This window comes from Callorhinus ursinus, unplaced genomic scaffold, assembly GCF_003265705.2.
Source record: "Callorhinus ursinus isolate GAN/ISIS: 27379988/994484 unplaced genomic scaffold, GSC_fseal_2.0 scaffold35, whole genome shotgun sequence".
In the NCBI taxonomy this organism is placed as follows: Eukaryota; Metazoa; Chordata; class Mammalia; order Carnivora; family Otariidae; genus Callorhinus; species Callorhinus ursinus.
This window is the reverse complement of record NW_027397097.1, coordinates 1,451,491-1,476,870: the sequence shown is the minus strand read 5'-3', so window position 1 is coordinate 1,476,870 and position 25,380 is coordinate 1,451,491. Positions and strand designations below refer to the sequence as shown.

Genomic DNA, 25,380 nt, shown 5'->3' with positions numbered 1-25,380 from the left:
GGAGAGCAGAGGGAGAGTTACGGGACTGGCAGGGGACCCCCAAATTTACCCTTTTGTCTGTAGAGGCAGGAGAGGAGGCATTCAGAATTGGTTTGTGGGCCTTCTTAGGAATAGCCAGCCCCTTAGAGGGTCTCAGCTTTCTGGACTAACCTCTGCGTGTGCATGTCCAGTGTGCAGTGCCACATCCCCATAACTCAGCCTTGCAAAGAAGCCTCTTGTGATTGGCCCACGTAAGGGTCTTCCAGCTTGACTGGCCTCATCATCTTCATTCCCACAATACTTCCTCCATTTCCAAGTGATTTGCCAACATATTTGATCCTCCAAACAGCCTTGCAAGGTCATTGAGTTGGTATTGTCTTCATTTGGCCAAAATTGAGGACCAGCAGGGTTAGATGACTTGTCCAAGGTCACATGACAAGCCTCAGGCAGAGATGGAAATTATGACTTCTAGTGGCAGCTCTTCAGAACCACTGCTCCTTTAAAGACCAACGTCCTGGCCTGTCTTCCTGCACCTGCCTACGCTCTCCCTCTCCGGTCCCGTGAGAGGGTTGAAAAGAGGCAGTGTCCTGGCCTTTTGGGGTGCATAAGGGATTGTTTGCAAGGCTGTTCTAACCTTCTCCTCCCCAGCCCGGGTCAGGCCCACTTACCGCATGTGCCGTTTTCCTTGGGGCCTGGCCCAGACTGGATGTGTCCCGGGGTGTGACAGGAGTCAGTCTGGGAGGAAGGCATGGGAAATGGTGACTCAGAGCAATATGTGGGTTCTGTGTCGGCTTAGGGTTGAGTCCTAAGAAATCTAGCCAGCTGTGGGAAGGCAGAGATTTTATTGGGGGATGTAAGCGTATGGTTGCCCCAGGTTAGGGCCTGGCCACTCAGCAGGGTGGGGGCCCGTCATTAGAAGGTGGGGGCCCGTCATTAGAAAGCCCTTTGCCAGACAGATGATGGTGTAATAACTTTTGGTTTTGCTTCTTGTTTTGTCTCTTCTTTCTCCATCACTTTTCCCTTTCTTTCTTTCTTTCTTTCTTTCTTTTTTTTTTCCTCCCCTTGGTCCTTCTTATATCTACCTGCTCCTCCTTTTGCCTTTCTTTCTCCCTGATTTTACTCTCCTGTCCCTGTCTCTTCCCCAACCTGTCCCCATTCCCTACTCCCGCCTCATTTCTTGTCCTGTACTTATGGCCTACTCAACTTCCTTCTGTTTCTGCTCCTTCCCTCTTGCCTACCTGCCTGTTTCTCCTCTATTCTCTCTCCTACCCCTCTTTGCACACTCATTTCCCACCATGCCGTGTCTTCTCATGCTGTTCCTCTCTCCTCTTCACCTTTCCCCATCCCCTTCTCCTGTATGTGTCCCTTTCTTCCTCTCTGCCCTGTCTTGCAGGGATTTGACCCTTTCCGATTCGGAGTCCTCCCTCCACATGAGTGACCGCCAGCGTGTGGCCCCCAAGCCTCCTCAGATGGTCCGTGCTGCAGACGAGGCCCTCGGTGCCATGACTTCCAATGGCAGCCACCGGCTGATTGAGGGGGTCCATCCCGGGTCTTTGGTGGAGAAACTGCCTGACAGCCCTGCCCTGGCCAAGAAGGCACTCCTGGCGCTGAACCACGGGCTGGACAAGGCCCACAGCCTGATGGAGCTGAGCCCCTCAGCCCCACCTGGTGGCTCTCCACCTTTGGATTCTTCCCGTTCTCACAGCTCCAGTTCCCCAGACCCAGACACGCCATCTCCAGTTGGGGACAGCCGAGCCCTGCAGGCTAGCCGAAATACACGCATTCCCCATCTGGCTGGCAAGAAGGCCGTGGCTGAGGAGGATAATGGCTCCATTGGCGAGGAGACAGACTCCAGCCCAGGCCGGAAGAAGTTCCCCCTCAAAATCTTTAAGAAGCCTCTTAAGAAGTAGGCAGGATGAGAGTGGCAGTGGCGGGACAGCTTGTCCTTCCCTGGTCTTCTGCCTCCCCTTCCTCCCCGTCCAAGACACCTGGCCCCTCGAGTGGGGGCCTGGGAGGGGCCGGCCCAGGGGCCTGGGCACTGTACATACCTGCCCCCCTCGTCCTTGGGTCCTTCAACATTATTTATTAACTGACCACCATGGCCTGCCTGCCCTGCCTTTCTCCCCGCCATGGGCTGCGGCTGCCACCCCGTCTCTACTTCAGTGCATGTCTTAGTTGCTGTCCCCTCAGCTCCCACCTCCACCTCTGGGGTCCAGCTTCTGTCTCTGCTGTCCCAGTTTTGAAGTTTGGTTTCTTGTTTCTCTGTTTCCTGCTTTCAGGCTCCTCCCTCCCACCACTCCCCAACTTCCCCTAGCAGCTAGGCGGGGGAGGATAGGAGTAACTTCCGACATCTGTGCCTCAGACCTGTTCCACCCCACCCACGATGGTTCTGTTTACCTCAGACTGGGGCTGAGGGCCTAATATTTGAGGTTTGTTCTTTGTTGAGTGTGGTGGGTCAGAAGGAAACTGGGCCTGGAGCTCGCTTGAGCCTCCAGGGGTTCATGGGGGACTGGAACACATTCCTAGAGAACAAGCTACTAGAGAATTTTGAAGAGAGGCTAGGCTAGGAGTTAGGTCGAGAGAGACTCCTCTTAGTTGGGGGATGAGTAGACGCCAGAGTTGTGGGCTACAGGGCAGTCACCTTTTCTCTCTCCTCTCACCTACACCTGCCTCTTTCTTAACCTTGCTCCCCCACACTGCAGGAAGGTTTGACTATAAGAGGTGCTGCCCAAGTGCTCCCCAAGCATCAGTACTCCTGGAGCTCAGACAAATGGCTTCCCTGGCCATGGGAGCCTCAGCCATGATACAGGGCTCTAATGGGGCCCTGGAGCTGTTGGGCAGGATATTGTTGCATTTGAACCAAAAAACATTTTTAAATTGAGAAAAGAAATCTCCTGAATTTCCCAAGTGCCTGCACCACATACTCCCCTTGTCAGACCCCATTTTCATGTTACTGCATAGCTTGGGCCAGAGGCTCAAAAAGGACACAGCTGGTTTAGGGAAGGGGGTGGCTGAGGAAGACAGTATAGGTGAAGGCAGCTGTCTTCCCCCCCTCTTCCCCCACACCCTCCCCACCCTCCAGACAACTCTCTCCCTTTCCTGTTTTTGCTATGGCTGTAAAGGTATTTTCCTTTTGCCCCACTCCTTCCCATGCCTTTACTCTGGGATCCTCTTTTGGGCCTGGGGTGCAGGCACCTGGGGCTGGTCTTAGGAGGGTGCTAGGCTGCAGACTGCCTCGTACCCCCTGGACACCCTCACATGGTTTTTCTGTGTTATTTCATAAGACTCTTTGAAGTCCAATAAAGCATGTAGGAGATTTTAACCTCTGCTGGCTTTGACTCTCATTGTGTTCTTTGTGGCACAGTAGACAGGATGAAGAAGAGACTATTTCTCCTTGGCCAAGGAAAACTGAAACTCTCTAATACACATACCCCAAAGCTCTCAGGAGAGGCTAACAGTTGAAATACAGCATGCCTGCCTGGTTAAACTTGAATTTCTGATAAAAACTTTTTTAGTGTAATTATGTCCCTGCAACATTTGGAACACATTATTTTTGTTTGCTAAATCTGACAACCCCATCTTTGGGCCATCTTTACCCTATATGGGATAGATATCACCTAGGACTTTTAGAATTACTTCACAGGGAGCTTGGGGGTGCATCTAGAGGGCAGTGAGGAACGGATGAAAGATTTTAGAAAGGGATGCCACACGAGCTTTCATGAAAATCAAGTTTGTGTCGCCCAAATCAGAAGCTTCTACGTCACTCTCGTATATTACGTCTCCTATCTATTCTTACTCCCCTCATTCAATCACCAAGCAGTGTCCATTCTGCCTCCACAAGGCCTAATTGCTGACCCTGGTTCTGCCACCATCCACTGGATAATTATAAAAGCGACTGGGCCATGGCCCTGCCCTGCTCAAAACTCTCCCAGAGCTCCCACTCCGTCAGGATACAATCAAACGCCTTGGGTTCGCAGGGCTCTCTTCCAAGGACTGACGGCCAGATGCCCTCCGTTCTAGGAGTGTGGTGCTCCCGGCTGCCTCCCGCTATGCGTCGCAGGCTATAGCCCCCATCGGATAGCAGTCGGGTTATTCTCTCTCTCTCTTTTTTAAGATTTTCTTTGACAGAGAGAGACAGCGAGAAAGGGAACACAAGCAGGGGGAGTGGGAGAGGGAGAAGCAGGGGGACTGAGCTACTCAGGCGCCCGGGTTATTATATTCTAACAGTCGTCAAGACAAGAAAGGGTTTTGGATGGTTGGGTTTTTATTTCAAAAATACCTGAACCACCTTGACTTAGGCCAGGGCCCGCCAAGGAGAGGGGCGGGGCCGGGGCTGTCGGGCTGTGCGCGCCGCGCCGGGTTCCGGCCCCAGAGTCGGCGTTGCCCACAATCAATATGGCGGCGGGAGAACCGCGTTCCCGCCGGGCGGGCCCACACCCAATGTGGCCGTTGGAAAGGCTCAGTTTCCAGGGCCCTGCCCGTACTCAACATGGCGACTACCGGGTGAGGCCGGTTTTGGGCTACGCTAGCCTGCCCACGGGCTGGGGCGCTGGCAGCGTCGAGTAAACGTCATTCGAGCTCCGTCGCGCCGCTTTTGCGTCTCGGGTGGCGGGAGCGGGAAGGGGATTCGGATTGTCGCGCCTCCGCTCCGTGGAGGAAAGTGCCCTCTGGCCCCCAAATCCAGACCTTGCACCTCAGCGCCCCCAGGAACCCGACCCTTCGCACTCTACCACCTTCTCGATCCCGCCGGCGCCTCCGAACTGCAGTCCCGTCTCGAATCCCTCAGCGCGTCAGCCACTGGCCGCGATGCATGTGATCAAGCGAGGTGAGAGGCCGGGGAGGGGCGGCGGGTTAGTGGGGAGCAGGTAAAGGGGTCGCGGGCTGCCGCCGCCCTCGCAGTTGGCGGCGCCCGCCCGCCTCCACCGCTTCCCGCCCTGCCGGCCGCTGCTTCCCGCCCTGTCAAGCCTGCTCGGCCTCTGGCTTCTCCCCCCCCCCCCCCCCCGCCCCAGCCGGCCTTCAGTGTGAGCCCCCTCGGCTTTGTCATCCTGCCGCCTTTCAAAAGAATAATACCTCCCCGTTATCGAGTAGTTACTGTGTGCGCCGAGCACTTTCCGGGCAGTATTCCTTAGCTCCGCTTCTCAGGTAAAGAATCTGAAGTGCAGAGAGAGGTCCGGTGACTGACGCAAGGCCACCCAGTTAGTTGATGGTGAGGCCGGGGTTGGACCCAAGGCTAACATCGGAGTGTACTGGAAACCCCTGGGGCTGGTGACCTGTCCTAGGGAGTGGGAGGAATCAGCAAGAAGGGATTCTGCCTTCAGTTTCCTGATCTCTTCTGTGGGGGTGTGGGGTGAAAAGAACAGATCTTAGCCACAGACATGCCCGGAATTTGCCCTTTGTAGGAGATATGTTTCCAGTTTTCCCCGGAGTCGTCCCCGAGGAGTTTGGGGCTGGGACTACTGATACAGAATCGGAGTAGGGAGGCCAAGACAACTTCCGACAGGATGGGGACTGGGGAGAGCCAGGGAATTGGGTTCTTCCTCAACAGTTATCTCCCATTAGACTTGCCGAGTTCGTGCTTTGTGCCAGCCCTTTGCTTGGCAGTGTGAAATTATAAGAGGAGACAGTCCCTGCCTTGGCCAAAGGTTAATCGGATTGGAAAAACAAGAGCAAAACATCCATTTAGCAGAGAACTGTAAGGCAGGTATGAACAAAGTTTGGCTTGAATCTGCTTGCCTCTGTTAAAGCAGTAAAGTTATTTCAGAATTGTAGGCGCTTAGTGCTGGTTGACTGACTGGATGTTTTGTCTACTGGGCTGTGAATATTTCAAAGATGGGGACTTTATGCCCACACTTAGCACCAGACTTGCCATGACTAAGAATTCAAAGAATGAATGAGAAAAATTATTTTAAAAAATAGGATATAATGAATGCTGTGGGTAGGCAGGTGGTTGATTTGGTTTTGTCCAGGTAGTTTGATAAAAGCCAAGAGATGGAGAAGTGGACAGTGATGGCCCTTCTTCCAGTTTTTAGTATCTTGAGAACATCATTCTCTGAATTTCCCTAGTCCTCCATTTTAGCTGAGACCAAAAGACGAGAATACATGGTTCACTTTTATTGGTCCATTCCTGTGAATGAAATGAACATCTAGTTTTTTTAGACCTTTAGAAAAAGGTATGGAAAGGGCGCCTGGGTGGCTCAGTTGGTTGGGCGACTGCCTTCGGCTCAAGTCCTGATCCTGGAGTCCCGGGATCGAGTCCCACATCGGGCTCCCTGCTCAGCGGGGAGTCTGCTTCTCCCTCTGACCCTCTTCCCTCTCGTGCTCTCTGTCTCTCATTCTCTCTCTCAAATAAATAAATAAAATCTTGAAAAAAAAAAAGAAAAGAAAAAGGTATGGAAGGATGAAGATTCCCTTATGGTAAGTCTGTAACAAATATGAATTGAAAACTTGTGAACTTAAATTACTGGAGTAGATAACACCCCTGGATTGTATTTTTAACCTTTGGGTCCACTTTGAAATACCGTAGTTTAAAAAGTACTACCTACAACAAGCTCTAAAAGGCAGGGCTTATTTTGTTTCTCATTCCTTCAGAGAACATAATTTGATCCAGGTGATTCTCTGCTAGATTCTGCCAGTGTAGCATTCAGCAGGCCTTGTTAATATACAAAGTTGTACTTGAATTTATTTTATTTTTGAAAAAAATTTTTAAAGATTTTATTTATGTATTGGAGACAGAGAGCGTGAGAGAGCACCAGCATGGAGGGGGGCGCGGGGAAGAGGTGATTTAAGATTGCAGAGGCAGACTCCACGCTGAGCTGGGAGCCTAGAGTGGGGCACAATCCCAGGACCCCGGGATCATGACCTGAGGCAAAAGCAGACGCTGAACTGACTGAGCCACTGAGGCACCCCTTATTTTTTATTTTTATTTTATTTATTTATTTAAAGATTTTATTTATTTATTTGACAGAGCAAGACACAGTGAGAGAGGGAACACAAGCAGGGGGAGTGGGAGAGGGAGAAGCAGGCTTCCCGCGGAGCAGGGAGCTCGATGTGGGGCTCGATCCCAGGACCCTGGGATCATGACCTGAGCCGGAGGCAGACACTTAACGACTGAGCCACCCAGGCGCCCCTATTTTTGATTTTTAATGTGCTCAGGGTTTTTCTTTTTCTCTTATTTTTGGCATGCCAATGAGTAGCAGAGTAGCTTTTGTCATCTTTTGTTAATTTTAATGGAATTATCCAGGAGGGCAACTGGCAGTCAACCTGACTTGTACAGTAGTTCTCCCCCTCTTATTCAGGGTTTTGCTTTCCACTGTTCCAGTTACTAGCCTAACTCTACATCATAGTGCCTGTGTCATTCACCTCACTTCATGTCATCACATGGCAATTTATCATCTCACATCATCACAAGAAGGGTGAATACAATACCACAATATAGTTTGAGAGAAAGAGAGACCACATTCACATAACTTTTATTGTAGTATATGGTTATAGTAGTTCTGTTTTTTTATTGGTTATTGTTTATCTCTTAATGTGCCTAATTTATAAATTAAACTTTATCATAGGTATGTATGTAGAGGAAAAAACGGTATATATAGGGTTTAGTACTTTCTGTAGGCATACACTGGGGGTCTTGGAATGTATCCCCTGCTGCTAAGGGGGTACTACTCTACTTACTGAATGTGCTTATATCTTGCTAAGCACTCTGAAGGAAATAATAGAGGAAGAAGGCCCTTCATCTTCAGAGATCTTAGGATTGTTAGAGACATAGGAATAATCCATATGAAAATTGTTAGATAACAGAAGGAAATAGTAGATGAGTTTTTCTCTTGCTATCTTCAGATATTTTTCCTGATGGGAGAGTATTGTATTGCTCCAGGAGATTAAGGTTCAAGAATAAAAATTGAGAACCATTGCAATAAATTCAGTGTAGCTAACTGAGTTGTAAAGTGTGCTTTGGATTATAGTATATGGTTTTCAAAACTTTGGGTCATTACCCAACCCACAGTAAAAATTATATTTTACATCATGACTGAGAACATACCAGTGTATATGTATGTGTGTGTGTGTATAAATTTTCATAAAATGAAATGAACATTTTCAAAATAATTCCTTTTAGAGCATCCATTTGTACTCTGGTAATCTCCTATTCCAAATCTGTTCTCTAGCCTTTCCTCTCTTTTCCCTTTTCTCCCTCCCTACTTCCTAATCCCCTTTACAGCCCACTGTATTTTTTTACAAATCTGTGTGGATATTCTCTTGGCATTGAGAAACAGTGGTGAGGAGGCAGACATGGTTCCTGTTTTCAAAGATCTTAATCAATTGCGAAAGATAGACACATCAAAAAACTTAATATAATAAAATATGATAAATACTCTGATAGGTAAAGTAAAGGCTATAGGAACCCATTCATTCAGTTATTCAGAAAGTATTTAGTACTACTTTGTGCCAGGAACTGTTTTAGGTACTAGAGATTACAGCAATGAACAAAACAAGCTAAGTCCCCTTTCTTATGGAGTTTACAGTCTTGTGTGGATGAGAGTGGTAAGTATACATAAGAAACAAGTAAACAGAGGACTCAGTTAATTTCAGATAGTGATTAGGGAGATGATGACAAGTAAACCGGCAATGGAGGTGATTGAGAAGGTAATCTTGGATTAGACAGTCAGGGAAAGCTCTCAGGAGCTGGCATTTGAGCTGAGCTCTGAGTAATACTAGGAACCAGCTATGTGAAAATCTGTGGGCTGAACCTTCCAGGTAGAGGGGATAGAAAGTTCGTACCTTGAAGAAGAGGCACATCCACATCCTTGGTCTTACAGTATTAGCAAAGTCTTGCTGAAGAGAGAATTAGGGAAGATAGTTTATAATCAAGAGGAAATCAGACAATTAGTATTCTAGAGGATTTCAGAAGTAGAGATCAGTGTGAGTTAGAGTGCTTGGGGCAGATCTCGTGGATGTGGTGAGAGTTGAAGATTAAGTAGGAATTAGATGTATGGAAAGGTGGAAGAGGGACTTTTAGGCAGAGCAAGGTACAGGCATTGTTGAGGATGTGGGAATGGGAGGCCCTGTTGGGGCTTACTGATATTTCACAGGGATCAGGTGAAGAGGTGATAGGGGGCCGAACTAAGGAAGACTGCTTGAGAGAAGAGGATAACGTAGGCAGTGACAAACAGGGATTAATGATGTGATAAAGTCCGCGTCTAGGGGTTGCAAAGTTGCCTAAGTGGAATGATAGGCTAGAGAATGGTCCTTTAGACCATTAGTCTGCCTCCCCCTTCCAGTGCGAGTTAATACAATTGCTATTGTACTTTTTGTCAGTTTCCTGATCAACTTGCTAGCTGTAGAAATCTGTTTGCTAATATTGCCTCGTGGTCACCTGTCTGTTTAGTTAGCCAGTTGGTAGAGCATTGAGGGCCTCGTCCCAGTAAATTTACTCTGTTGCAGAGTTAACTGCATATGTGAGTCTGGTCAAAATAGGAGATCACAGTGGTGATCAGAGAAGGGCTGTCTTAGTGGTCATATATCTGTGCAGAAGAGCCCAAGATGTTTGATGATAGGTTTTATTGTTGATAGGTTAGTAGTGCTGTCTTACTGTTGATGTATTCTTCAGCCAGCCACTGAGCTAAGTTTCAACATACAGATGTGAATGAGAAGGCCAAGTGTAAACACATATTTAACATGTCCTTTAGTTCCTAGTTAAAAAGGATTGGAGGGGCAAAGAGAGATAAATTAACATTTATTGAGTGTCTCTTGTGTATCACAGATACTGTGATCAGTGTTTTCCCAATGAGAGCAGCCTTTTTTTTTTTTAACATATAATGTATTATTTGTTTTAGAGGTACAGATCTGTGATTCAACAGTCTTGCACACTTCACAGCACTCACCATAGCACCTACCCTCCCCAATGTCTATCACCCAGCCACCCCATCCCTCCCACCCCCACCACTCCAGCAACCCTCAGTTTGTTTCCTGAGATTAAGAATTCCTCCTGTCAGTGAGGTCATATGATACATGTCTTTCTGTGATTGACTTATTTCGCTCAGCATAATACCCTCCAGTTCCATCCACGTCATTGCAAATGGCAAGATTTCATTCCTTTTGATGGCTGCATAATATTCCATTGTATATATATAGACCACCTCTTCTTTATCCATTCATCTGTCGATGGGCATCTTGAGAGAGCAGCTTTTTTTAAATGAGATATAATTGTTGTAATCATACCAAAGTTTTTAAGACAGAAGCATTTTTTTTTAAATCTTTTACAGTTTATTATCATGAAGTCCCTGGCATAGGCATCAGCATTTGAGAAGGAGAGAAGCTAAATCAACATGAGGCATAATAATATCAATAGTGTACAGCAATAACAATGGTAATTTATACTTTCCATCCCCCTTTGAAGAATTTTTTTTTTTCCCATGGAAGTTTCTTGAAGACAAAAATGCCCTCAGTCTGGAGTGACTTAAATTAAGACAGAAGCATTTTTTTACCTTACCTCATTTTGTTGTCACAGTAAACTGAGGAAGTAAGAAGAGGTATAATAATTATCCCCATTCTGTAAGTGAAGATCTCTTAATGACAGACCATATTATGTGGCTTGCCTAAGACAAGCTATCTAGTGGTTGGATATATCTACTATTCTTGGTAGGAGTAAATAAATAAAGGTTAGATGAGCTACCACCGAAGCTAAACTAAGAATAATAGGACTTTGGAAGGACAAAGAGGAATATGTTCTAAGTACAGAATCGTAAAAGGACTAACTAGGTAAGGTCTACGTGTATCTGTCTACCATATCTCCAAAATATGAAAACTAAGAGGTTGCAAAAAATCGGAACAGAAACTAAGACGTTGTCTCTGGAAGATTGCCTTGGATTACAAATAGAAGTACTTCTTGGGGCACCTGGGTGGCTCAGTCGGATAAGCGTCTAACTCTTGATTTTGGCTCAGGTCATGATCTCAGGGTCCTGGAATCGAGCCCCATCTTGTCCCACCTCAGGCTCTGCGCTCATCGAGGAGTCTGCTTGGGATTTTCTCTCTCCCTCTGCCCCTCCCCCTGCTCATGCTCTCTCTGTCTCTCTAAAATAAATAAATAAAATCTTTAAAAAAAGAAGTACTTCTTTACATGGTGTGAAGTGTGTTCAAAATCATTAGTTATCCTAGAAGAGTATGTTAGCCAAATTTATCATGAAGGTGTTAGAATGGAGACAGGTTTTATTTTTCATTTATTTATTTTTTAAAGATTTTATTTATTTATTTGAGAGAGAGTGAGCGAGAGAAGAGAGAAAGAGAGAGGAGAGAGAGAGCACAAGCGGGGGGAGGGGCAGAGGGAGAAGCAGACTCCCCGCTAAGCAGGGAGCCCGATGCGAGGTTTGATCCCAGGACTCTGGGATCATGACCTGAGCCGAAGGCGGACGATTAACCGACTGAGCCACCTAGGCGCCCCTGGAGACAGGTTTTAAGTCATTTAACATTTCGTAAATATTTGAGTTCCTGCTATAGGCTAGTAGTCCTTGGTTCTTGGTCTGGGTGCTGGGGAATATATTGGTAAATAAAACATGCAAAAATCTTTTTCCTTCTGGAAGTTATATTCTAGTGGATGAGTGGGGAGACTTACACAGTAAACAAATACATAGGTAAAATATATAGTGTGTCCGATGATACTAAGTGCTATAGGGAACAATAAAGCATAGAAGGAGGATGAGGATAAGAAGAGCATGGCTGTGTTTGGGGCATTGCAGTTTAAAATAGGGTGATCGGGGAAGCCTCACTGAGAAGATGACATTGACCAAAGACCTGAAGAAGTATAGATAGTCAACAAGGCCGGGGTTGCCAGGGTAGAGGAAGGGAGGGGGGTAGGAAAGCAGTAGTTGAAGTTGGGGAAGGGGCACACAGGACAAGTTGTGTAGGGTTCTATGGACTATTATGGTTTTGACTTTTATTCTGAAGGTGATGTTAAACTACTATTAAGGCGTTTTGAAGGGGATAATGACATGATTTTGACTTAAGTTTTAAAGAATAATTCTGGCTGCCATGTGGGACAAGGGGAGAAACATCATTTAGGGAGTTACTGCAAGAATCCAACTGATTTATTTATTTGTAAGGGAAGAAGGGAAGACGTTGTGTATAGAATCCATACTCTTTGAAGATACAAAAATAATTTCTTGATGACTCTGTTGGGGTCTGAATCTTTTATGTGTGAAATAGCATCTCATGTTGGTCAGTTTTAAAAGTTCATGGGTTGATTACCTTTGATTCTTTGACGTTGCTATTTTAATGAGTGCTAACATGAATTACATGGTTTGATTCTTCAGATGGTCGCCAAGAGCGGGTTATGTTTGACAAAATTACGTCTCGAATCCAGAAGCTATGTTATGGACTTAATATGGATTTTGTTGATCCTGTAAGTAAATATGGTTTCTGTGTAAACCTTGCTTCATGTGATTCCTTTTACTAGTCCCTTATCTCTTATCATTCACTTGATAAATATTTTGGTTTGGTATTTTGGTTATGGCCTTGGATATAAAATGTGAATTCATTGCTGAAAACTTACTTTCTAAAACAAAACAAAACAAGACCTATTTTCTAACTTTTGGTCCCGTGAGTTCTTTTCAGAGAATTATCAGAGTGAACAAAGAGGAAAACTTAATATTAACATATCATATTAGAGACTTCCTTGGGTGAATTGTTTTATTCATAAGTGGAAAAGTGTATAGAAAAGCTTGTTTTGGAGTTGTGGTCATTTGTATAGGAACTAGTTTGAAATTTGCTTTTTTGTTATCTATGTAGAAAGAATGCATTTAAGTAATATAAAGTAGATTTCATGGACAACATTTAAATTAAGGAGAATACTTCATAAGCAAGTTGTTCTGTTTTTCTCATTATTTTTTGTAACTTCCCTACTCTAGACCCTCATCATCTCTAATCTGGACTGCTGTCTTTAGTGGCCTCTAAAGTGTCTTCCTTTCATCTTGTCCTGTACAGATGCATCTTACACATAGTTTCCAAAATGATCTTCGAAATGGAGTCTCTAAGACCCCTTTTTCCAAACCCATTCATATTGTCCCAGCCTTATTTGGGCATTTTATCTGTACTGCGATGGCACTTGTGTTGGCCTCCTAGCATTAATCACGTGGTATGGAAATTAATTATATGTCTCTGTCCTGCCCTAGAATCAAGTGTGGGCTGTGTCTTATTCTTGTGATATCTGCCATGCTTGGCATGTATGTAATTAGACACTTGATAAATATCGAATTGACCAAAATGTTCAAAAGCCAATAATTTTAAACAACTTTAAAATATGCTTATTATAAATTCCCTTTTATATTTAGGAATATAAATAATATAAATAAATATTTAGGAATATAAATAAAATATATTTATATTTTATATTTATTTTTATATTTAGGAATTCTAAACAATAATTAGAATAGTAGAATGTTAGAATTGGAATGAATCTGAGAGATCGTCCTATTTCATCTTCCTGTTTTAGAGATAAGAAAGGTTCAAGGAGAAGGGGAGTGACTTATACGAGTGACTTGTTATTTTATCCTGAGTTCTGATTACTTGCCATGTAGCACCAGAAACTATTCAGAAGATTTCACTACTCTTTTACTGAACATAACTTATCTCTTGGCTCTGAGAAGAAAGTGATCAGGAGCTTGGGCTGAGGTATAATATAAGTAGAAGGCTTATAAACTAGTAATACACACACACACACACTTTTTTTGAGGGGGGCATGCTTTGGTTACCTGGGAAGTGCGTTGATTTCCTGTTGAATTAAGGTGTCTTAAAGATTCAGTAAAGACCCAAGAATTTGTTTTTCTTAAGAATGTATGGTAATAACTTGTGCATTGTGTGTTTTGAAAAGGAGAACGTCTTACAAAATGGTCTTGCAAACAGCGAAATGCAGTGAGGTTGCATGGGATCCCATAAAGCATGAGTCGTAGTAACCGTGGGCAAGTCCCAGTATCCTGAGCCTCAGTTTCTCACATAAAGTGGTGGTAGTAATAATACCCATCTCACATGGTGACTGTGAAATGTCAGAGATGATGAAAATCAAGCTACTTTGTAATTTGTGAAGTGCTAAGGAAAGAGTAGTCACTGAATGATTTACACCTTCATCTCCTTTAATTGGAATGATTAAAGTTTGATTCATTTGCTTTCTCATACTTGTCCTTAGGTAGGACTGGGGAAAATGAGTAAGTATGTAGCTCAAACCCTGACCACAGAGGGAGAATTTGAATGAAAGATGAGGAAATACTTATAAAATCACTGGTTTGTTTTCAGCTATTTTCCTGTGAGACCATTACTCTTTATAAAAGCTATACTTGGGTTTTTTGTTTGTTTGGTGACCCCTCTTCATTGCATATGTAGTATGCATTTTCTGGTGGCTCTGTTGGTTTATGAGTTCTCATTACTAAGTTTCCCATAGTCCAACATTCTGAAAGATTTTTCAGAAAAGGAAGTTGTCGGGTTTTTTTTTTTTTTGATAATAAATTTGATTGTTTTCTTCATTGCTCTTTTAAGGAGGCTAGTGGTTCTTGGGGAAGCTCAAGTAGTTCTTGGTTTTGTTTTCGTAGGCTCAGATCACCATGAAAGTAATCCAAGGCTTATACAGTGGGGTCACCACTGTGGAACTGGATACTTTGGCTGCTGAGACAGCTGCGACCTTGACGACTAAGCACCCTGACTATGCCATCCTGGCAGCAAGGATTGCCGTCTCGAACTTGCACAAAGAAACAAAGAAAGTGTTCAGTGGTGAGTCTGGAGGAAAAAGTTAGAATTCTCAGAAAATGTGTAAGACTACTCAAATGAAACCTTAAATGTCAAAAGAAAAGTTACGTCTTATTTTAAAGGTGTGCGAGTTAGTGGCAGAGAGGGGATTGGAACTTCCTGGTTCTCCGTGCTGCTGACCTGCTGCATGAGAGAGTCAGTGGATCCTTTTCTTTATCCTTTTCTCTCTCTCTCTTGAAAGTTTTACTTAATTAATTTGACAGAGAGAGCATGCACAAGCAGGGGGGCTGGCAGGCAGAGGGGAGAGGGAGAGAAGCAGGATCCTCTCTGAGCAGGGAGCCCCATGCGGGGCTAGATTCCAGGACTCTGGGATCATGACCTGAGCCGAAGGCAGATGCTTAACCGCCTGAGCCACTCAGCCCCCCTCCCCCCTCCCCCCCGCTTTTTTTAAGGCCTGTCTCTAGGTGGTTGATGGTGGTGTGGTTGGAAAAATGAGTAATATTTATTGGCATGTTCTGGGTCGAACAAAATGTCCTTTGTCACCATTAGCAAGCACTTCATTACATCACTCCCATTTTACAGCTCAGGGAATGTGAGCAAAGGAAGGTTAAATAATTTGTTCCATATGTAACAGGTGATATATGAAAAGTCAACTGGTAGACTGAGATTAGAAATCTTTTGGCTGTCAATTCCAGATCTTTATGTGGAGTTCAAACATTATATCACCCTCTTCATTAGACTTATTGTAGATATATTAGTTATCCCAAAATTGATTTATAGATTCAAGACAATCCTAATCAAAATGCCAGCATTATGTGTGCATATATAAGTTTTATATGTAAATGCAGAGGGTCACACTCTGTTATGATGTCCTGAAGAAGAGCAAAAAGACAGGGCTTATTATCTGTGTTTATAGAAATGAAATGCTTGGGATGATAGATTATAAGTTTATAGTTGAGTTTCTATTCTACTGGGATAAAAAACCATTTGAGAGGAGATAATAATTTCTGTTTTTCTTTATTTTCAACCAATAATTCTCAATGGTTTGGTCATCAGAATCACCAGGGAATCTCTTTAAAATTACGAGAGCCTATGTTTACTCTAACTCTGGAAGATTTTTCCTTAACTGAGGCATTATTATGTATTTATTCAACATGTATATGGTTATTGAGCACTTTCTGTGCTAGGCAGTGAGGTAGGTTGGCATGAAGAAAGGTTTTAGACTATTACCAGAGGATTGAATTTGTTCTTAAGTGATTTTGACATTTATTTATTTAAAAATTTTTTTAGATGTGATGGAAGATCTCTACAATTATATAAACCCACATAATGGCAGACACTCTCCCATGGTGGCCAAGTCAACACTGGATATTGTTTTGGCCAATAAAGATGTATGTATAATGCTTTTCTGGTGAAAAAATTTTTTATAGATTTTTTTTGTTTTAAAGCAATAAGCACATTTAAAAGAACTTAAACACTACAAATAGTATAGGTATAAAGTTATTCTCTCTCCTCTGGATCCTACTTTTCCTTTCTGGAGCAAGAATGTTTTATCATTTTAAAATGTATTTTTCTAGAGCTATTCTATAATATGTATGTGTGTTTGTGTATGTGTACATATATATTTTTCCTTTTAGTGGTAGTGTACTATGCATACTGTTACTGCTGATACTTTTTTCACCTACAAGTTCATCTTAGAGGTAGTTCTATACCAATATTTATGAATTTACCCTATTCTTTCTAACAGCTGCATGGCCTTCCATTTTATAGATATATTGTCATTGTACATATATGTAAGAATTATTAGTGATGAATATTTGTTTTCCATTTTTTGCTACAGCGAATATCCTTGCATGGTAGGTGCTTTGCTCATAGATGAGTATATCAGTCAGATAAATCCCTTCAGTGGAGTTACTTAGCCAAAGAATATGTGCATTCAAAAATTTTGTTAAAAAAAATTTAGTAGACATTGCCAAACTGACTCCCAGCATAAAATCTTGAGAGATCTTGCTCAGCAACTTAAAAATTATCCACTTGTGTTTTAACCCTTTTCTTAACTAGATCCCACAGGAGAGAAAGGGAAAGATGTGTAGGTCTTGCCAGCCCCTTTGTACATGGATTTATTTACCATGGATATCTGGACAGATTAGAAACCAGTTTTAACCTTGGGTAATAGGATGATTAGTTACCTGTCTCTCAAAATATGTATCTGATGTTAAAGAGACTGAGAGAAAATTGAGTTGTTTGTGTGTTGTTCATATGTATAATCTGGAAGACAGATTAAAAACAAAAATAAAGAACAGCAGAAACCTGTATTTGTAAAATAAATACTGATAAGTATTTCAGTTCCCCATTATCCATGCTAGGGACCTACCTGCTTTTGGCAACAAAGATGCCCTTAAAAATTAAAGAGAAAAAGGAAGGGTTTCATAGAGATTTTTCTAGGCCTTGGCCGTGGTTCATTATGCAGAAACATTGTTAGTATTTTGAAAAATAATACTAACTCCATTTTTTTCTATCCAGAATGATTATTTGTACCTGATTGCTTTTGTTTTCCTCTAAACAGCTTTATAGCCAAGAAAAACTCTGTAACAATGACCATTGTCACACACTAGTTTGTTTAAAACCAGTTAAATTTTTTTTGAAGAGCCTTAGAATTAATGTAATCCTACCTTCTGTCATTGTTATCATATATATTGTTATGTAAAGTTTAAAATGGCATCCCTAAAATGGGCTAATTTTAAAACAAAAATATGTATTAGTAAATATGTGGTACCAATACCTTTGGATTAATAGGTAGTCTAAAAACATGTTTAAGGATGATAGGGGCACCTGGGTGGCTCAGTCGTTAAATGTCTGCCTTCGGCTCAGGTCATGATCCCGGGGTCCTGGGATCGAGCCCCGCATCGGGCTCCCTGCTCGGCGGGAAACCTGCTTCTCCCTCTCCCACTCCCCCTGCTTGTGTTCCCTCTCTCGCTGTGTCTCTGTCTGTCAAATAAATAAATAAAATCTTAAAAAAAAAAAAAGGATGATAATATGGTCCCTCTTGTGCTCATGTTCTTTCCTTTTTTAATTAGAGGTGAACTGTAAAATAACAGGGAAAGTGTGGAAAATCACATTAATAATTTTACTTATATACAGCTTATATTTACATGTTCTCTTCTAGTCTTTTAATATACATGTTTTTAAACCTAATTAAGATATTCAATTGATATACTGTTTTATTTTCCTTAATGTTAGATATAAATTTCTAGTCTACAGTACTTAGTGTTATCTCTTTTGTATCCTGTGTCAATTTTAGTTCTGGAGTCAGGGCTAAAAGATAATCAGATTTTGTGAAAATAAGTCTAATTATCTTAATTATAGGTTTTTTTCCCCTTAACCTCTTTCAGCGCCTGAACTCTGCCATTATCTATGACCGAGATTTCTCTTACAACTACTTTGGATTTAAGGTAAATAATGGGCTTTTATAAGTGGGAATTCCTCCCTAAATCAGGATATACAGGTTTTTGTTTATGTTTTAGTGATATGATTATAAAGGCAGTAAGTTTTGGGTGTTGGGATGGACCTGGGGTGGGGATTAAGTTAGGGTAGTGGTGGTTGTTTGAATTAAGGAAAGATAGCTTATCCATTTGCAGTTTTTGAATTTTCCAAATGCTACCTGTGGATTACTTGGGGAATTATATAGATACTTTGCTAGAATTATTCCATATTATTCTATTTATATAACAACTATTTATTGAATTCCTACTATGTGCAAAGTGCTTTTTTAGGTACTTTTGTGTTGATAAACAGTATTGTGTAGTGATTGAGAACATGAGTGTTGTTGTCAGACCATCTGAGTTCAGGTCTCTGCTCTATTTCTTATTAGCAAGTTACTTAATCTCTCTGCTTCGGTTTCCTCATCTTTAGGATGGGGATAATAATAATAAAATTTCAACAACAAATTCTCTTGAGAATTAAATGAGTGTGTGTGTGTGTGTGTGTGTTGCGTGTGTGTGTGTGTTGCTTACATCAGTACCTAGCCTTAGAATAGCACTTCATAAGTGTTAACCATAAAGATGATGATGATGATGAATACCACAACTTCTGCAGTTAACATTATACATATTAATATAGAGCTGGCTTTTTCCAGGAATTTTCATGTAGTCTTTTCCAAAACAAACAGCCAACTGATAATGTTCCAGACCGAAGCCAGTAAGAGTAAATATGCTATTCCTTTCATTTAAAATCATATAAAAACTGAGAATATTTAAATAGATTGCCTTGGGGCGCCTGGGTGGCTCAGTCGATTAAGTGTCTGCCTTCAGGCTCAGGTCATGATCCCAGAGTCCTGGGATCAAGCCCAGCATCAGGCTTCCTGCTCAGTGGGGAGCCTGCTTCTCCCTCTCCCTCTGTCCCTTACTTCCCTGCTCTGTCTGGTTCTCTTGTGCACACGCACTCTGTCTCTCTCTCTCAAATAAATAAAATCTTGAAAAAAAATAGGTTGCCTCATTGTGAAAGATATATCCATTGTGTCTTTAAAAACTGTGCTCTGGAAGTGTTTTGGTTGCTTTGGTTTTTCCAGACGCTGGAGCGATCCTATTTGTTGAAGATCAATGGGAAAGGTGAGAAATGAACATGTTTGTTATATTTTCTATTCATTATATTGAATATAGAGCTCTGAGCTATCAGCCTTAACATTTCTGTTTAAACACTAACATTTTTAACTTTAGGTTTGGCTTTTGAATAATTTTGGCGCTTATTGGTAGAAGTTTTTTGAATTGTCTTTTGGTGTTCCTTTTTGACTCAGGTACATGTCTTAGCCTAGTCTTTCTGACATGTCCCATCATTTGAAACTCCTTTTGTTTTTAGTGGCAGAAAGACCACAACATATGTTGATGAGGGTGTCTGTGGGGATTCACGCAGAAGATATTGATGCTGCTATTGAAACATACAACCTTCTTTCTGAGAAGTGGTTTACTCATGCCTCTCCCACTCTCTTCAATGCTGGTACCAACCGCCCACAGCTTTCTAGGTATGTGTCATCTCTAGTCGTTTTTAATGTTCTGAAATGGTTTTGATTAGGAAAATAAACCTTGACCTGAAGAAACAAGGCAGTTAATCACATAAAAATTAATTTAATGAACATTGAATCACTCCTGCTCTGATCAAATGAGATTTGCATCCTGGAAAGCTCTGCTGCAGTGTAGTAAATGAATTGGAGAAATAAATGCTGATAATGAGATTTTTAAGTTGACTGTGATGATGTTTGCACAACTCTCTGAATATACTAAAAGCCATTCATTATACACTTTAAATGGAGAACTGTATGGTATGTGAATTACATCTCAGTAACATTGTTTTAAAAACAAATACCAAAAACTAATTATGGGACTCTTAATAGTCTGTACAAGAGATTGTGGTAGTTTGGATTAGGGAAGTGAAGTAGAGATTGAGAGAGTAGACAGATTCAGGAGCTACTTAGGAGGTAAAATTGACAGAATTTGGTGATGTTTTGGATGTGGGTCAAGGTTTGTTCCTGAGTTTATGGGTAGAGTAACAGGATTAATGGTGTTGCCATTTTCTGAGAAAAGGAACACTGAAACAGAATCCAGTAATATGTTAAAAAAAAATACCTTTTAGCAACATTAGTGTATCCAGGAATTCAAGGATACGCTAACATAAAAAACTGCATTAATGTAATCCATTGCACTAACATTTTATACCATCAAATACTCTTTCATAATAAAACAAATTTAACAAAATAGATACAGAAAATAACTTTCTTAATTTGGTAAGAGATATCCACTAAAAACCTAGATCTCTGTCACCTCTGTTTTCAGCATTGTAGTGGGGAATTGAGCTGGCATTATAAGATAAGAAAACGGATTGTAAATGAGGGAACAAAACTGTAGTGATTCACAGATGGTATGGTTTTTACATAGGAAATTCAAGAGCATCTACACATAAATTATCAGAATTAAAAAGAGATTTCAGCAAAGTATCTGGATATAAAAGTTCAGTATGAATGAAGGGAGTATCTCTAGCTGTTAGAAGATTTAAGTTTTAAAATACATCATTTATAATACTGGAAGGTACCCAGGAATAAATCTAATAAAAGATGTGGAAGGCTTTTAAGGAGAAAATTCTAAAACAGGACATTAAAAAACATTAAAAAACAAATGGAGAGTGATTTTATATCATAAATGGATTTGATATTTTAAAGATGTCAGTTTTTCCTAAGTTAACTTATGGATCCAGTCAAAATGTCAGTATGCTCATTCCAAAATTTATTCAGAAGAGCAAAAGTTTAAGAATAATTTACTAGGCTTTTCAAGATACCAGTTCTAATCCTTGGAACCTGTAAATGTTAACTTATAAGGAAAAATGGTCTTTGAAAGTATGATTAAAAAGGATCTCGACATAGGGAGGTTAGCTGAATTATCCAGGTGGGCCCTAAATCCAGTCAGAAGTACCCTTAAGAGAGAGACTGTGGGAGTAAGGTTCATACAGAAGAGAAGAGGCAAGGTAAAGATGGAGGCAGAAATGGGAGTGATGTGGCTACAAGCAGAGGAGCCACTAGAAGCTGGAAGAGGCAGGGATCTGTTTTCCCCTAGAGCCTCTGGAGGGAGTGTTCTTGATTCTGGCCCAGTGAAATTTACATTGAACTTCTGGCCTCTGGAACTATGAGGGAATAAGTTTCTGTTTTCAGCCATTAGGTTGGTAGTAATGTGTTAGGGCAGCCACAGGGCTAACATAAATTGCAATAGCAAGTTTTGAAGAGTAAGTCCTACCAGGTTTCAAGACTACCATAATGCCATGGTAATTAAGACAGTGTGGTATTTACTCTGAGATAAACAAATAAACCGGTGGAGTATAACAGAGAGCCCAGAAAGAGATTCAGGCTTATTTGGGAAGGTGTTGTTGCAGTTCATCTGGGGGAAATGGTGCTAGGGAAATTGGTTGTCTTATGGGGAGGAAAGGTAATTAGATTTCCCTTTTTCATTCCATATACAGAAATATGTTCAAGAAAGAAGTTTTATTTATTTATTTATTTTAAAGATTTTATTTATTTATTTGACAGAGAGTGAGCTAGCGAGAGCAGGAACACAAGCAGGGGGAGTGGGAGAGGGAGAAGCAGGCCTCCCGCCGAGCAGGGAGCCCAACGCAGGGCTCCATCCCACGACCCTGGGATCATGACCTGAGCCGAAGGCAGACGCTTAACGACTGAGCCACCCAGGTGCCCCCAAGAAAAAGAATTTAAATATGAAAGTAAAATCTTTTAGAAGAGCATTAGAGAAAATAAATGTCTGTTTTTCTCCCTACTTTTTACTATGAATTTCAAATATTCGGAAAAGCTTAGGGGTGCTTGGGTGGCTCAGTTGTTAAGCGTCTGCCTTCGGGTCAGGTCATGGTGGCGATCGAGCCCCACGTCGGGCTCCCTGCTCGGCGGGAAGCCTGCTTCTCCCTCTCCCACTCCCCCTGCTTGTATTCCCTCTCTCGCTGTCTCTCTCTCTGTCAAATAAATAAATAAAATCTTAAAAAAAAAAGAAAAAGAAAAGCTTAAAGATAGTGAATGCCAATACACTTACTTACCTTTGCCTAGATAAAAATATTACTACCATTTTGCCATATATATATATGTACACACACTTTTTTTTATCTTTAAAATTAAAAAAAATTCTTTTGTCTGAGTCATTTGAAAGTGAGCTGTAGACGTCATGACTCTTAATACTTCAACTTACATCTTTTTTTTTTTAAGATTTTATTTATTTATTTGATAAAGAGAGACACAGTGAGAGAGGGAACACAAGCAGGGGGAGTGGGAGAAGAAGCAGCAGACTCCTTGCCGAGCAGGGAGCCCAATGCGGGGCTCGATCCCAGGACCCTGGGATCATGACCTGAGCCGAAGGCAGACACTTAACAACTGAGCCACCCAGGCGCCCCTCAACCTACATCCTAATAGGAGAATATGTATGACCTCAGAGTGGTAAAGGATTTCTTAAAATAGTCATAATAGACAAAACAACATTAAGGAAAAATTGATTACATTAAAATTAAAAACTCCTGTGAGCCAAAAACAAAGGAAAAACAAGTTCCAGACTGAGAGAAGATACTGGCAGTGTATATTAACTGTCAAGGGATTGTGTCAAGACACAAAACTAAAGAGGAACATGGGCAAAGGATGTAAAAAATAATTCATAGAAGAAACTTGACTGGCGAATAAACATGTGAGTTTAGTAATTAGGAAAATGAAAGGTAACATAATGAGATATTTCATACCTATCAGACTGATAAAAATTAAAAGGCTGATAATACCAAGTGTGGCTAAGAATGTAGAACACAGGGAACTCTCATACGTTGCTAGGTGAGTATACTTTTCCATCCACTTTGGAGAATCTTTAGTAAAGTGGAACATATGTGTATCTTTTGACCCAGGAATTCCCCTCCTGGGTTTATATTCTACAGAAATCCTTCAACCTAAGCACCAGGAGATATGTTTAAGAATTTCCACAGCAACATTGTTTAGAATACCAAACAAATTGGAAATAACCCAAATGTCCATCAACAGGCAAATGGACAAATATATTGGCATATTCATACAGTGGAACAATTTGTGGCAATGAGAGTGACATGTATCAGTAGGAAAGAATATCTAACACAATATTAAGTTAAAAGCAAGTTGTAGAAGGATAAATAAATATGTAACCAGAAATTTAAAAATGCTAAATGCCAAAAGAAGGTAGAAATGCATGGATATGGTATGGGATTGTAATCACACTATATTATATATGTAGTGTCTTATTTTCTTGAGTAGATGATAAGTACAAAGTATATGTCATATTCTCTGTATCTTTCTGAATGTTGGCCTATTTAATAGAAAAAGTTAACGGATAGAATCTGTTTGAGTGGATGTATGTTCAAGGTAGTGAAGGGAGAGTTGGTAGAGTAGGTAAGGTTACTCATTGGTAGAGTAAGTAAGGTTCCTGAGGGGGGAGGAGGATGAGACCTGAATCACAAGTTGCAGGGGGGTGTCTTCAAAATGGCTATCAAGGGGCTAAATTTTGGAGGGCCTATCAAAGAATTGGTTGACATTGGATAGATGTTTCTTATTTCATAAATGTTTAATTTTACTTGGCTTACTAACAGGTTGGAAAGACCTATTAGTTATGTATGCTTAGGAATTTGCATGAGAAAATATGATAAAGCACATCTGCAGTCTGATGAACACGTAAATTAATATTTTAGACTTTATTATAAGACTTCCTTCTAGGGGCACCTGGGTGGCTCAGTCGTTAAGCGTCTGCCTTCGGCTCAGGTCATAGTCCCAGGGTCCTGGGATCGAGCCCCGCATCAGGCTTCCTGCTCGGCAGGAAGCCTGCTTCTCCCTCTCCCCCTGCTTATGTTCCCTCTCTCGCTGTGTCTCTCTCTGTCAAATAAATAAATAAAAATCTTTAAAAAAAAAAAAAAAGACTTCTTTCTAGGCCTAGCATCTAGGATAGGCAGGAGGTGTTTTTAAAATAATACGATTTGCACGTTCTGCATGGAGCACTGGGTGTTATATGCAAACAGTGAATCATGGAACACTACATCAAAAACTAATGATGTAATGTATGGTGATTAACATAACAATAAAAATTAAAAAAAATACGATTTGTTGATGTGTCTTGTGTCATGTCCAGTAAAAGGTTTTTTTCCCTAAAATACCTAGGAATTTTTTAAACTTCAAATCTTTTATTTTCCCAACTTACTGTTTTGGGGGTTTATAGTCAATTTGGTTTCTCTGCTTTGTTTCATTTCCTTGCTGAGTTGTCACTTTTTCTTCCCCCATAGCTGTTTCCTTCTGAGTATGAAAGATGATAGTATTGAAGGCATTTATGACACTCTAAAGCAGTGTGCATTGATTTCCAAGTCTGCGGGGGGAATTGGTGTTGCTGTGAGTTGTATTCGAGCTACTGGCAGCTACATTGCTGGGGTAAGCTTCTGTTTTATGACTAAAAAATTGTAGGCTACAGGGATTCGGGTTGAGAGGGCATATGCTGGGGCTTGGGAGACCTGGGTCTCTGATGAGTGCTAGCTAGTCATACATGACTTTGAGTGAGTCATTTCACTACTTCTAGCTTCTGGTTTAGATTAGATGATCTGTAGGATTTTTTTAGTTCAGATTTTGGAATTAAGATTTATCTTAGCAATAATAATAGCAGCTATCATTTATTGATTGCTTACTATATGCTAAGTCTGTTATAAAAGCTTTACCTGAGTTACTCATTTAATCCTTGCTACAACCGTAGAAGATGTGTACCATTACACATGGTAGGAACTTCACTCCTTACAATAACTTTGTGAGTATAGGCAATATTGGCTTCATTTTACAAGTGAGGAAACTGAGGCATAGAAAATTAAATTACTTCCAGAGATCACTTAATATGTGATAGAGTCAAGGTTCATGCTTTAAACATTGGCACCTTATGATGTAAGTTTAGCCCTTTGCTAATTCACTATTCATTGGGGGTCAAGATAAGGATGTTGGGTAAGACCTAGATTTAAATTCTATCTCTACTACTTACCAGTAATGCAGCCTACCATAAGTTATTTTACATCTCTGAGTTTGTTTCCTCACCTGTAATGTGAAGAAAATATCTAACCCTACCAAATAAAGTTAGAGAGTCTAGAAGGAAATTATTCCATTAT

The 25,380-nt window shown here is 41.4% G+C and overlaps 2 protein-coding genes across 8 annotated transcripts in view; both read left to right on the top strand.

Annotated features, from left to right (window-relative positions):
* The window catches only part of STIM1 (stromal interaction molecule 1), a 188,838-nt gene extending 185,537 nt beyond the window's left edge, over positions 1–3,301 (top strand). For 5 of the 6 annotated variants that reach the window (XM_073879621.1, XM_025848489.2, XM_073879622.1 and 2 more), the window contains one exon: positions 1,373–3,301. In XM_073879621.1, the coding sequence (XP_073735722.1) occupies positions 1,373–1,889 (517 nt within the window). In that variant the 3' untranslated portion in view covers positions 1,890–3,301. The remainder of the gene's footprint in view (positions 1–1,372) is intronic. The other variant, XM_073879625.1, reaches the window with a different exon arrangement.
* Positions 3,302–4,369: 1,068 nt separating this feature from the next.
* Positions 4,370–25,380, top strand: part of RRM1 (ribonucleotide reductase catalytic subunit M1) — a 36,756-nt gene continuing 15,745 nt past the window's right edge. Inside the window, exons 1-8 of one of the 2 annotated variants that reach the window (XM_025894338.2) lie at positions 4,370–4,804; positions 12,285–12,373; positions 14,553–14,730; positions 15,997–16,097; positions 18,099–18,158; positions 19,274–19,313; positions 19,561–19,723; positions 24,523–24,664. In XM_025894338.2, the coding sequence (XP_025750123.1) occupies positions 4,786–4,804; positions 12,285–12,373; positions 14,553–14,730; positions 15,997–16,097; positions 18,099–18,158; positions 19,274–19,313; positions 19,561–19,723; positions 24,523–24,664 (792 nt within the window). In that variant the 5' untranslated portion in view covers positions 4,370–4,785. The remainder of the gene's footprint in view (positions 4,805–12,284; positions 12,374–14,552; positions 14,731–15,996; positions 16,098–18,098; positions 18,159–19,273; positions 19,314–19,560; positions 19,724–24,522; positions 24,665–25,380) is intronic. The other variant, XM_073879620.1, reaches the window with a different exon arrangement.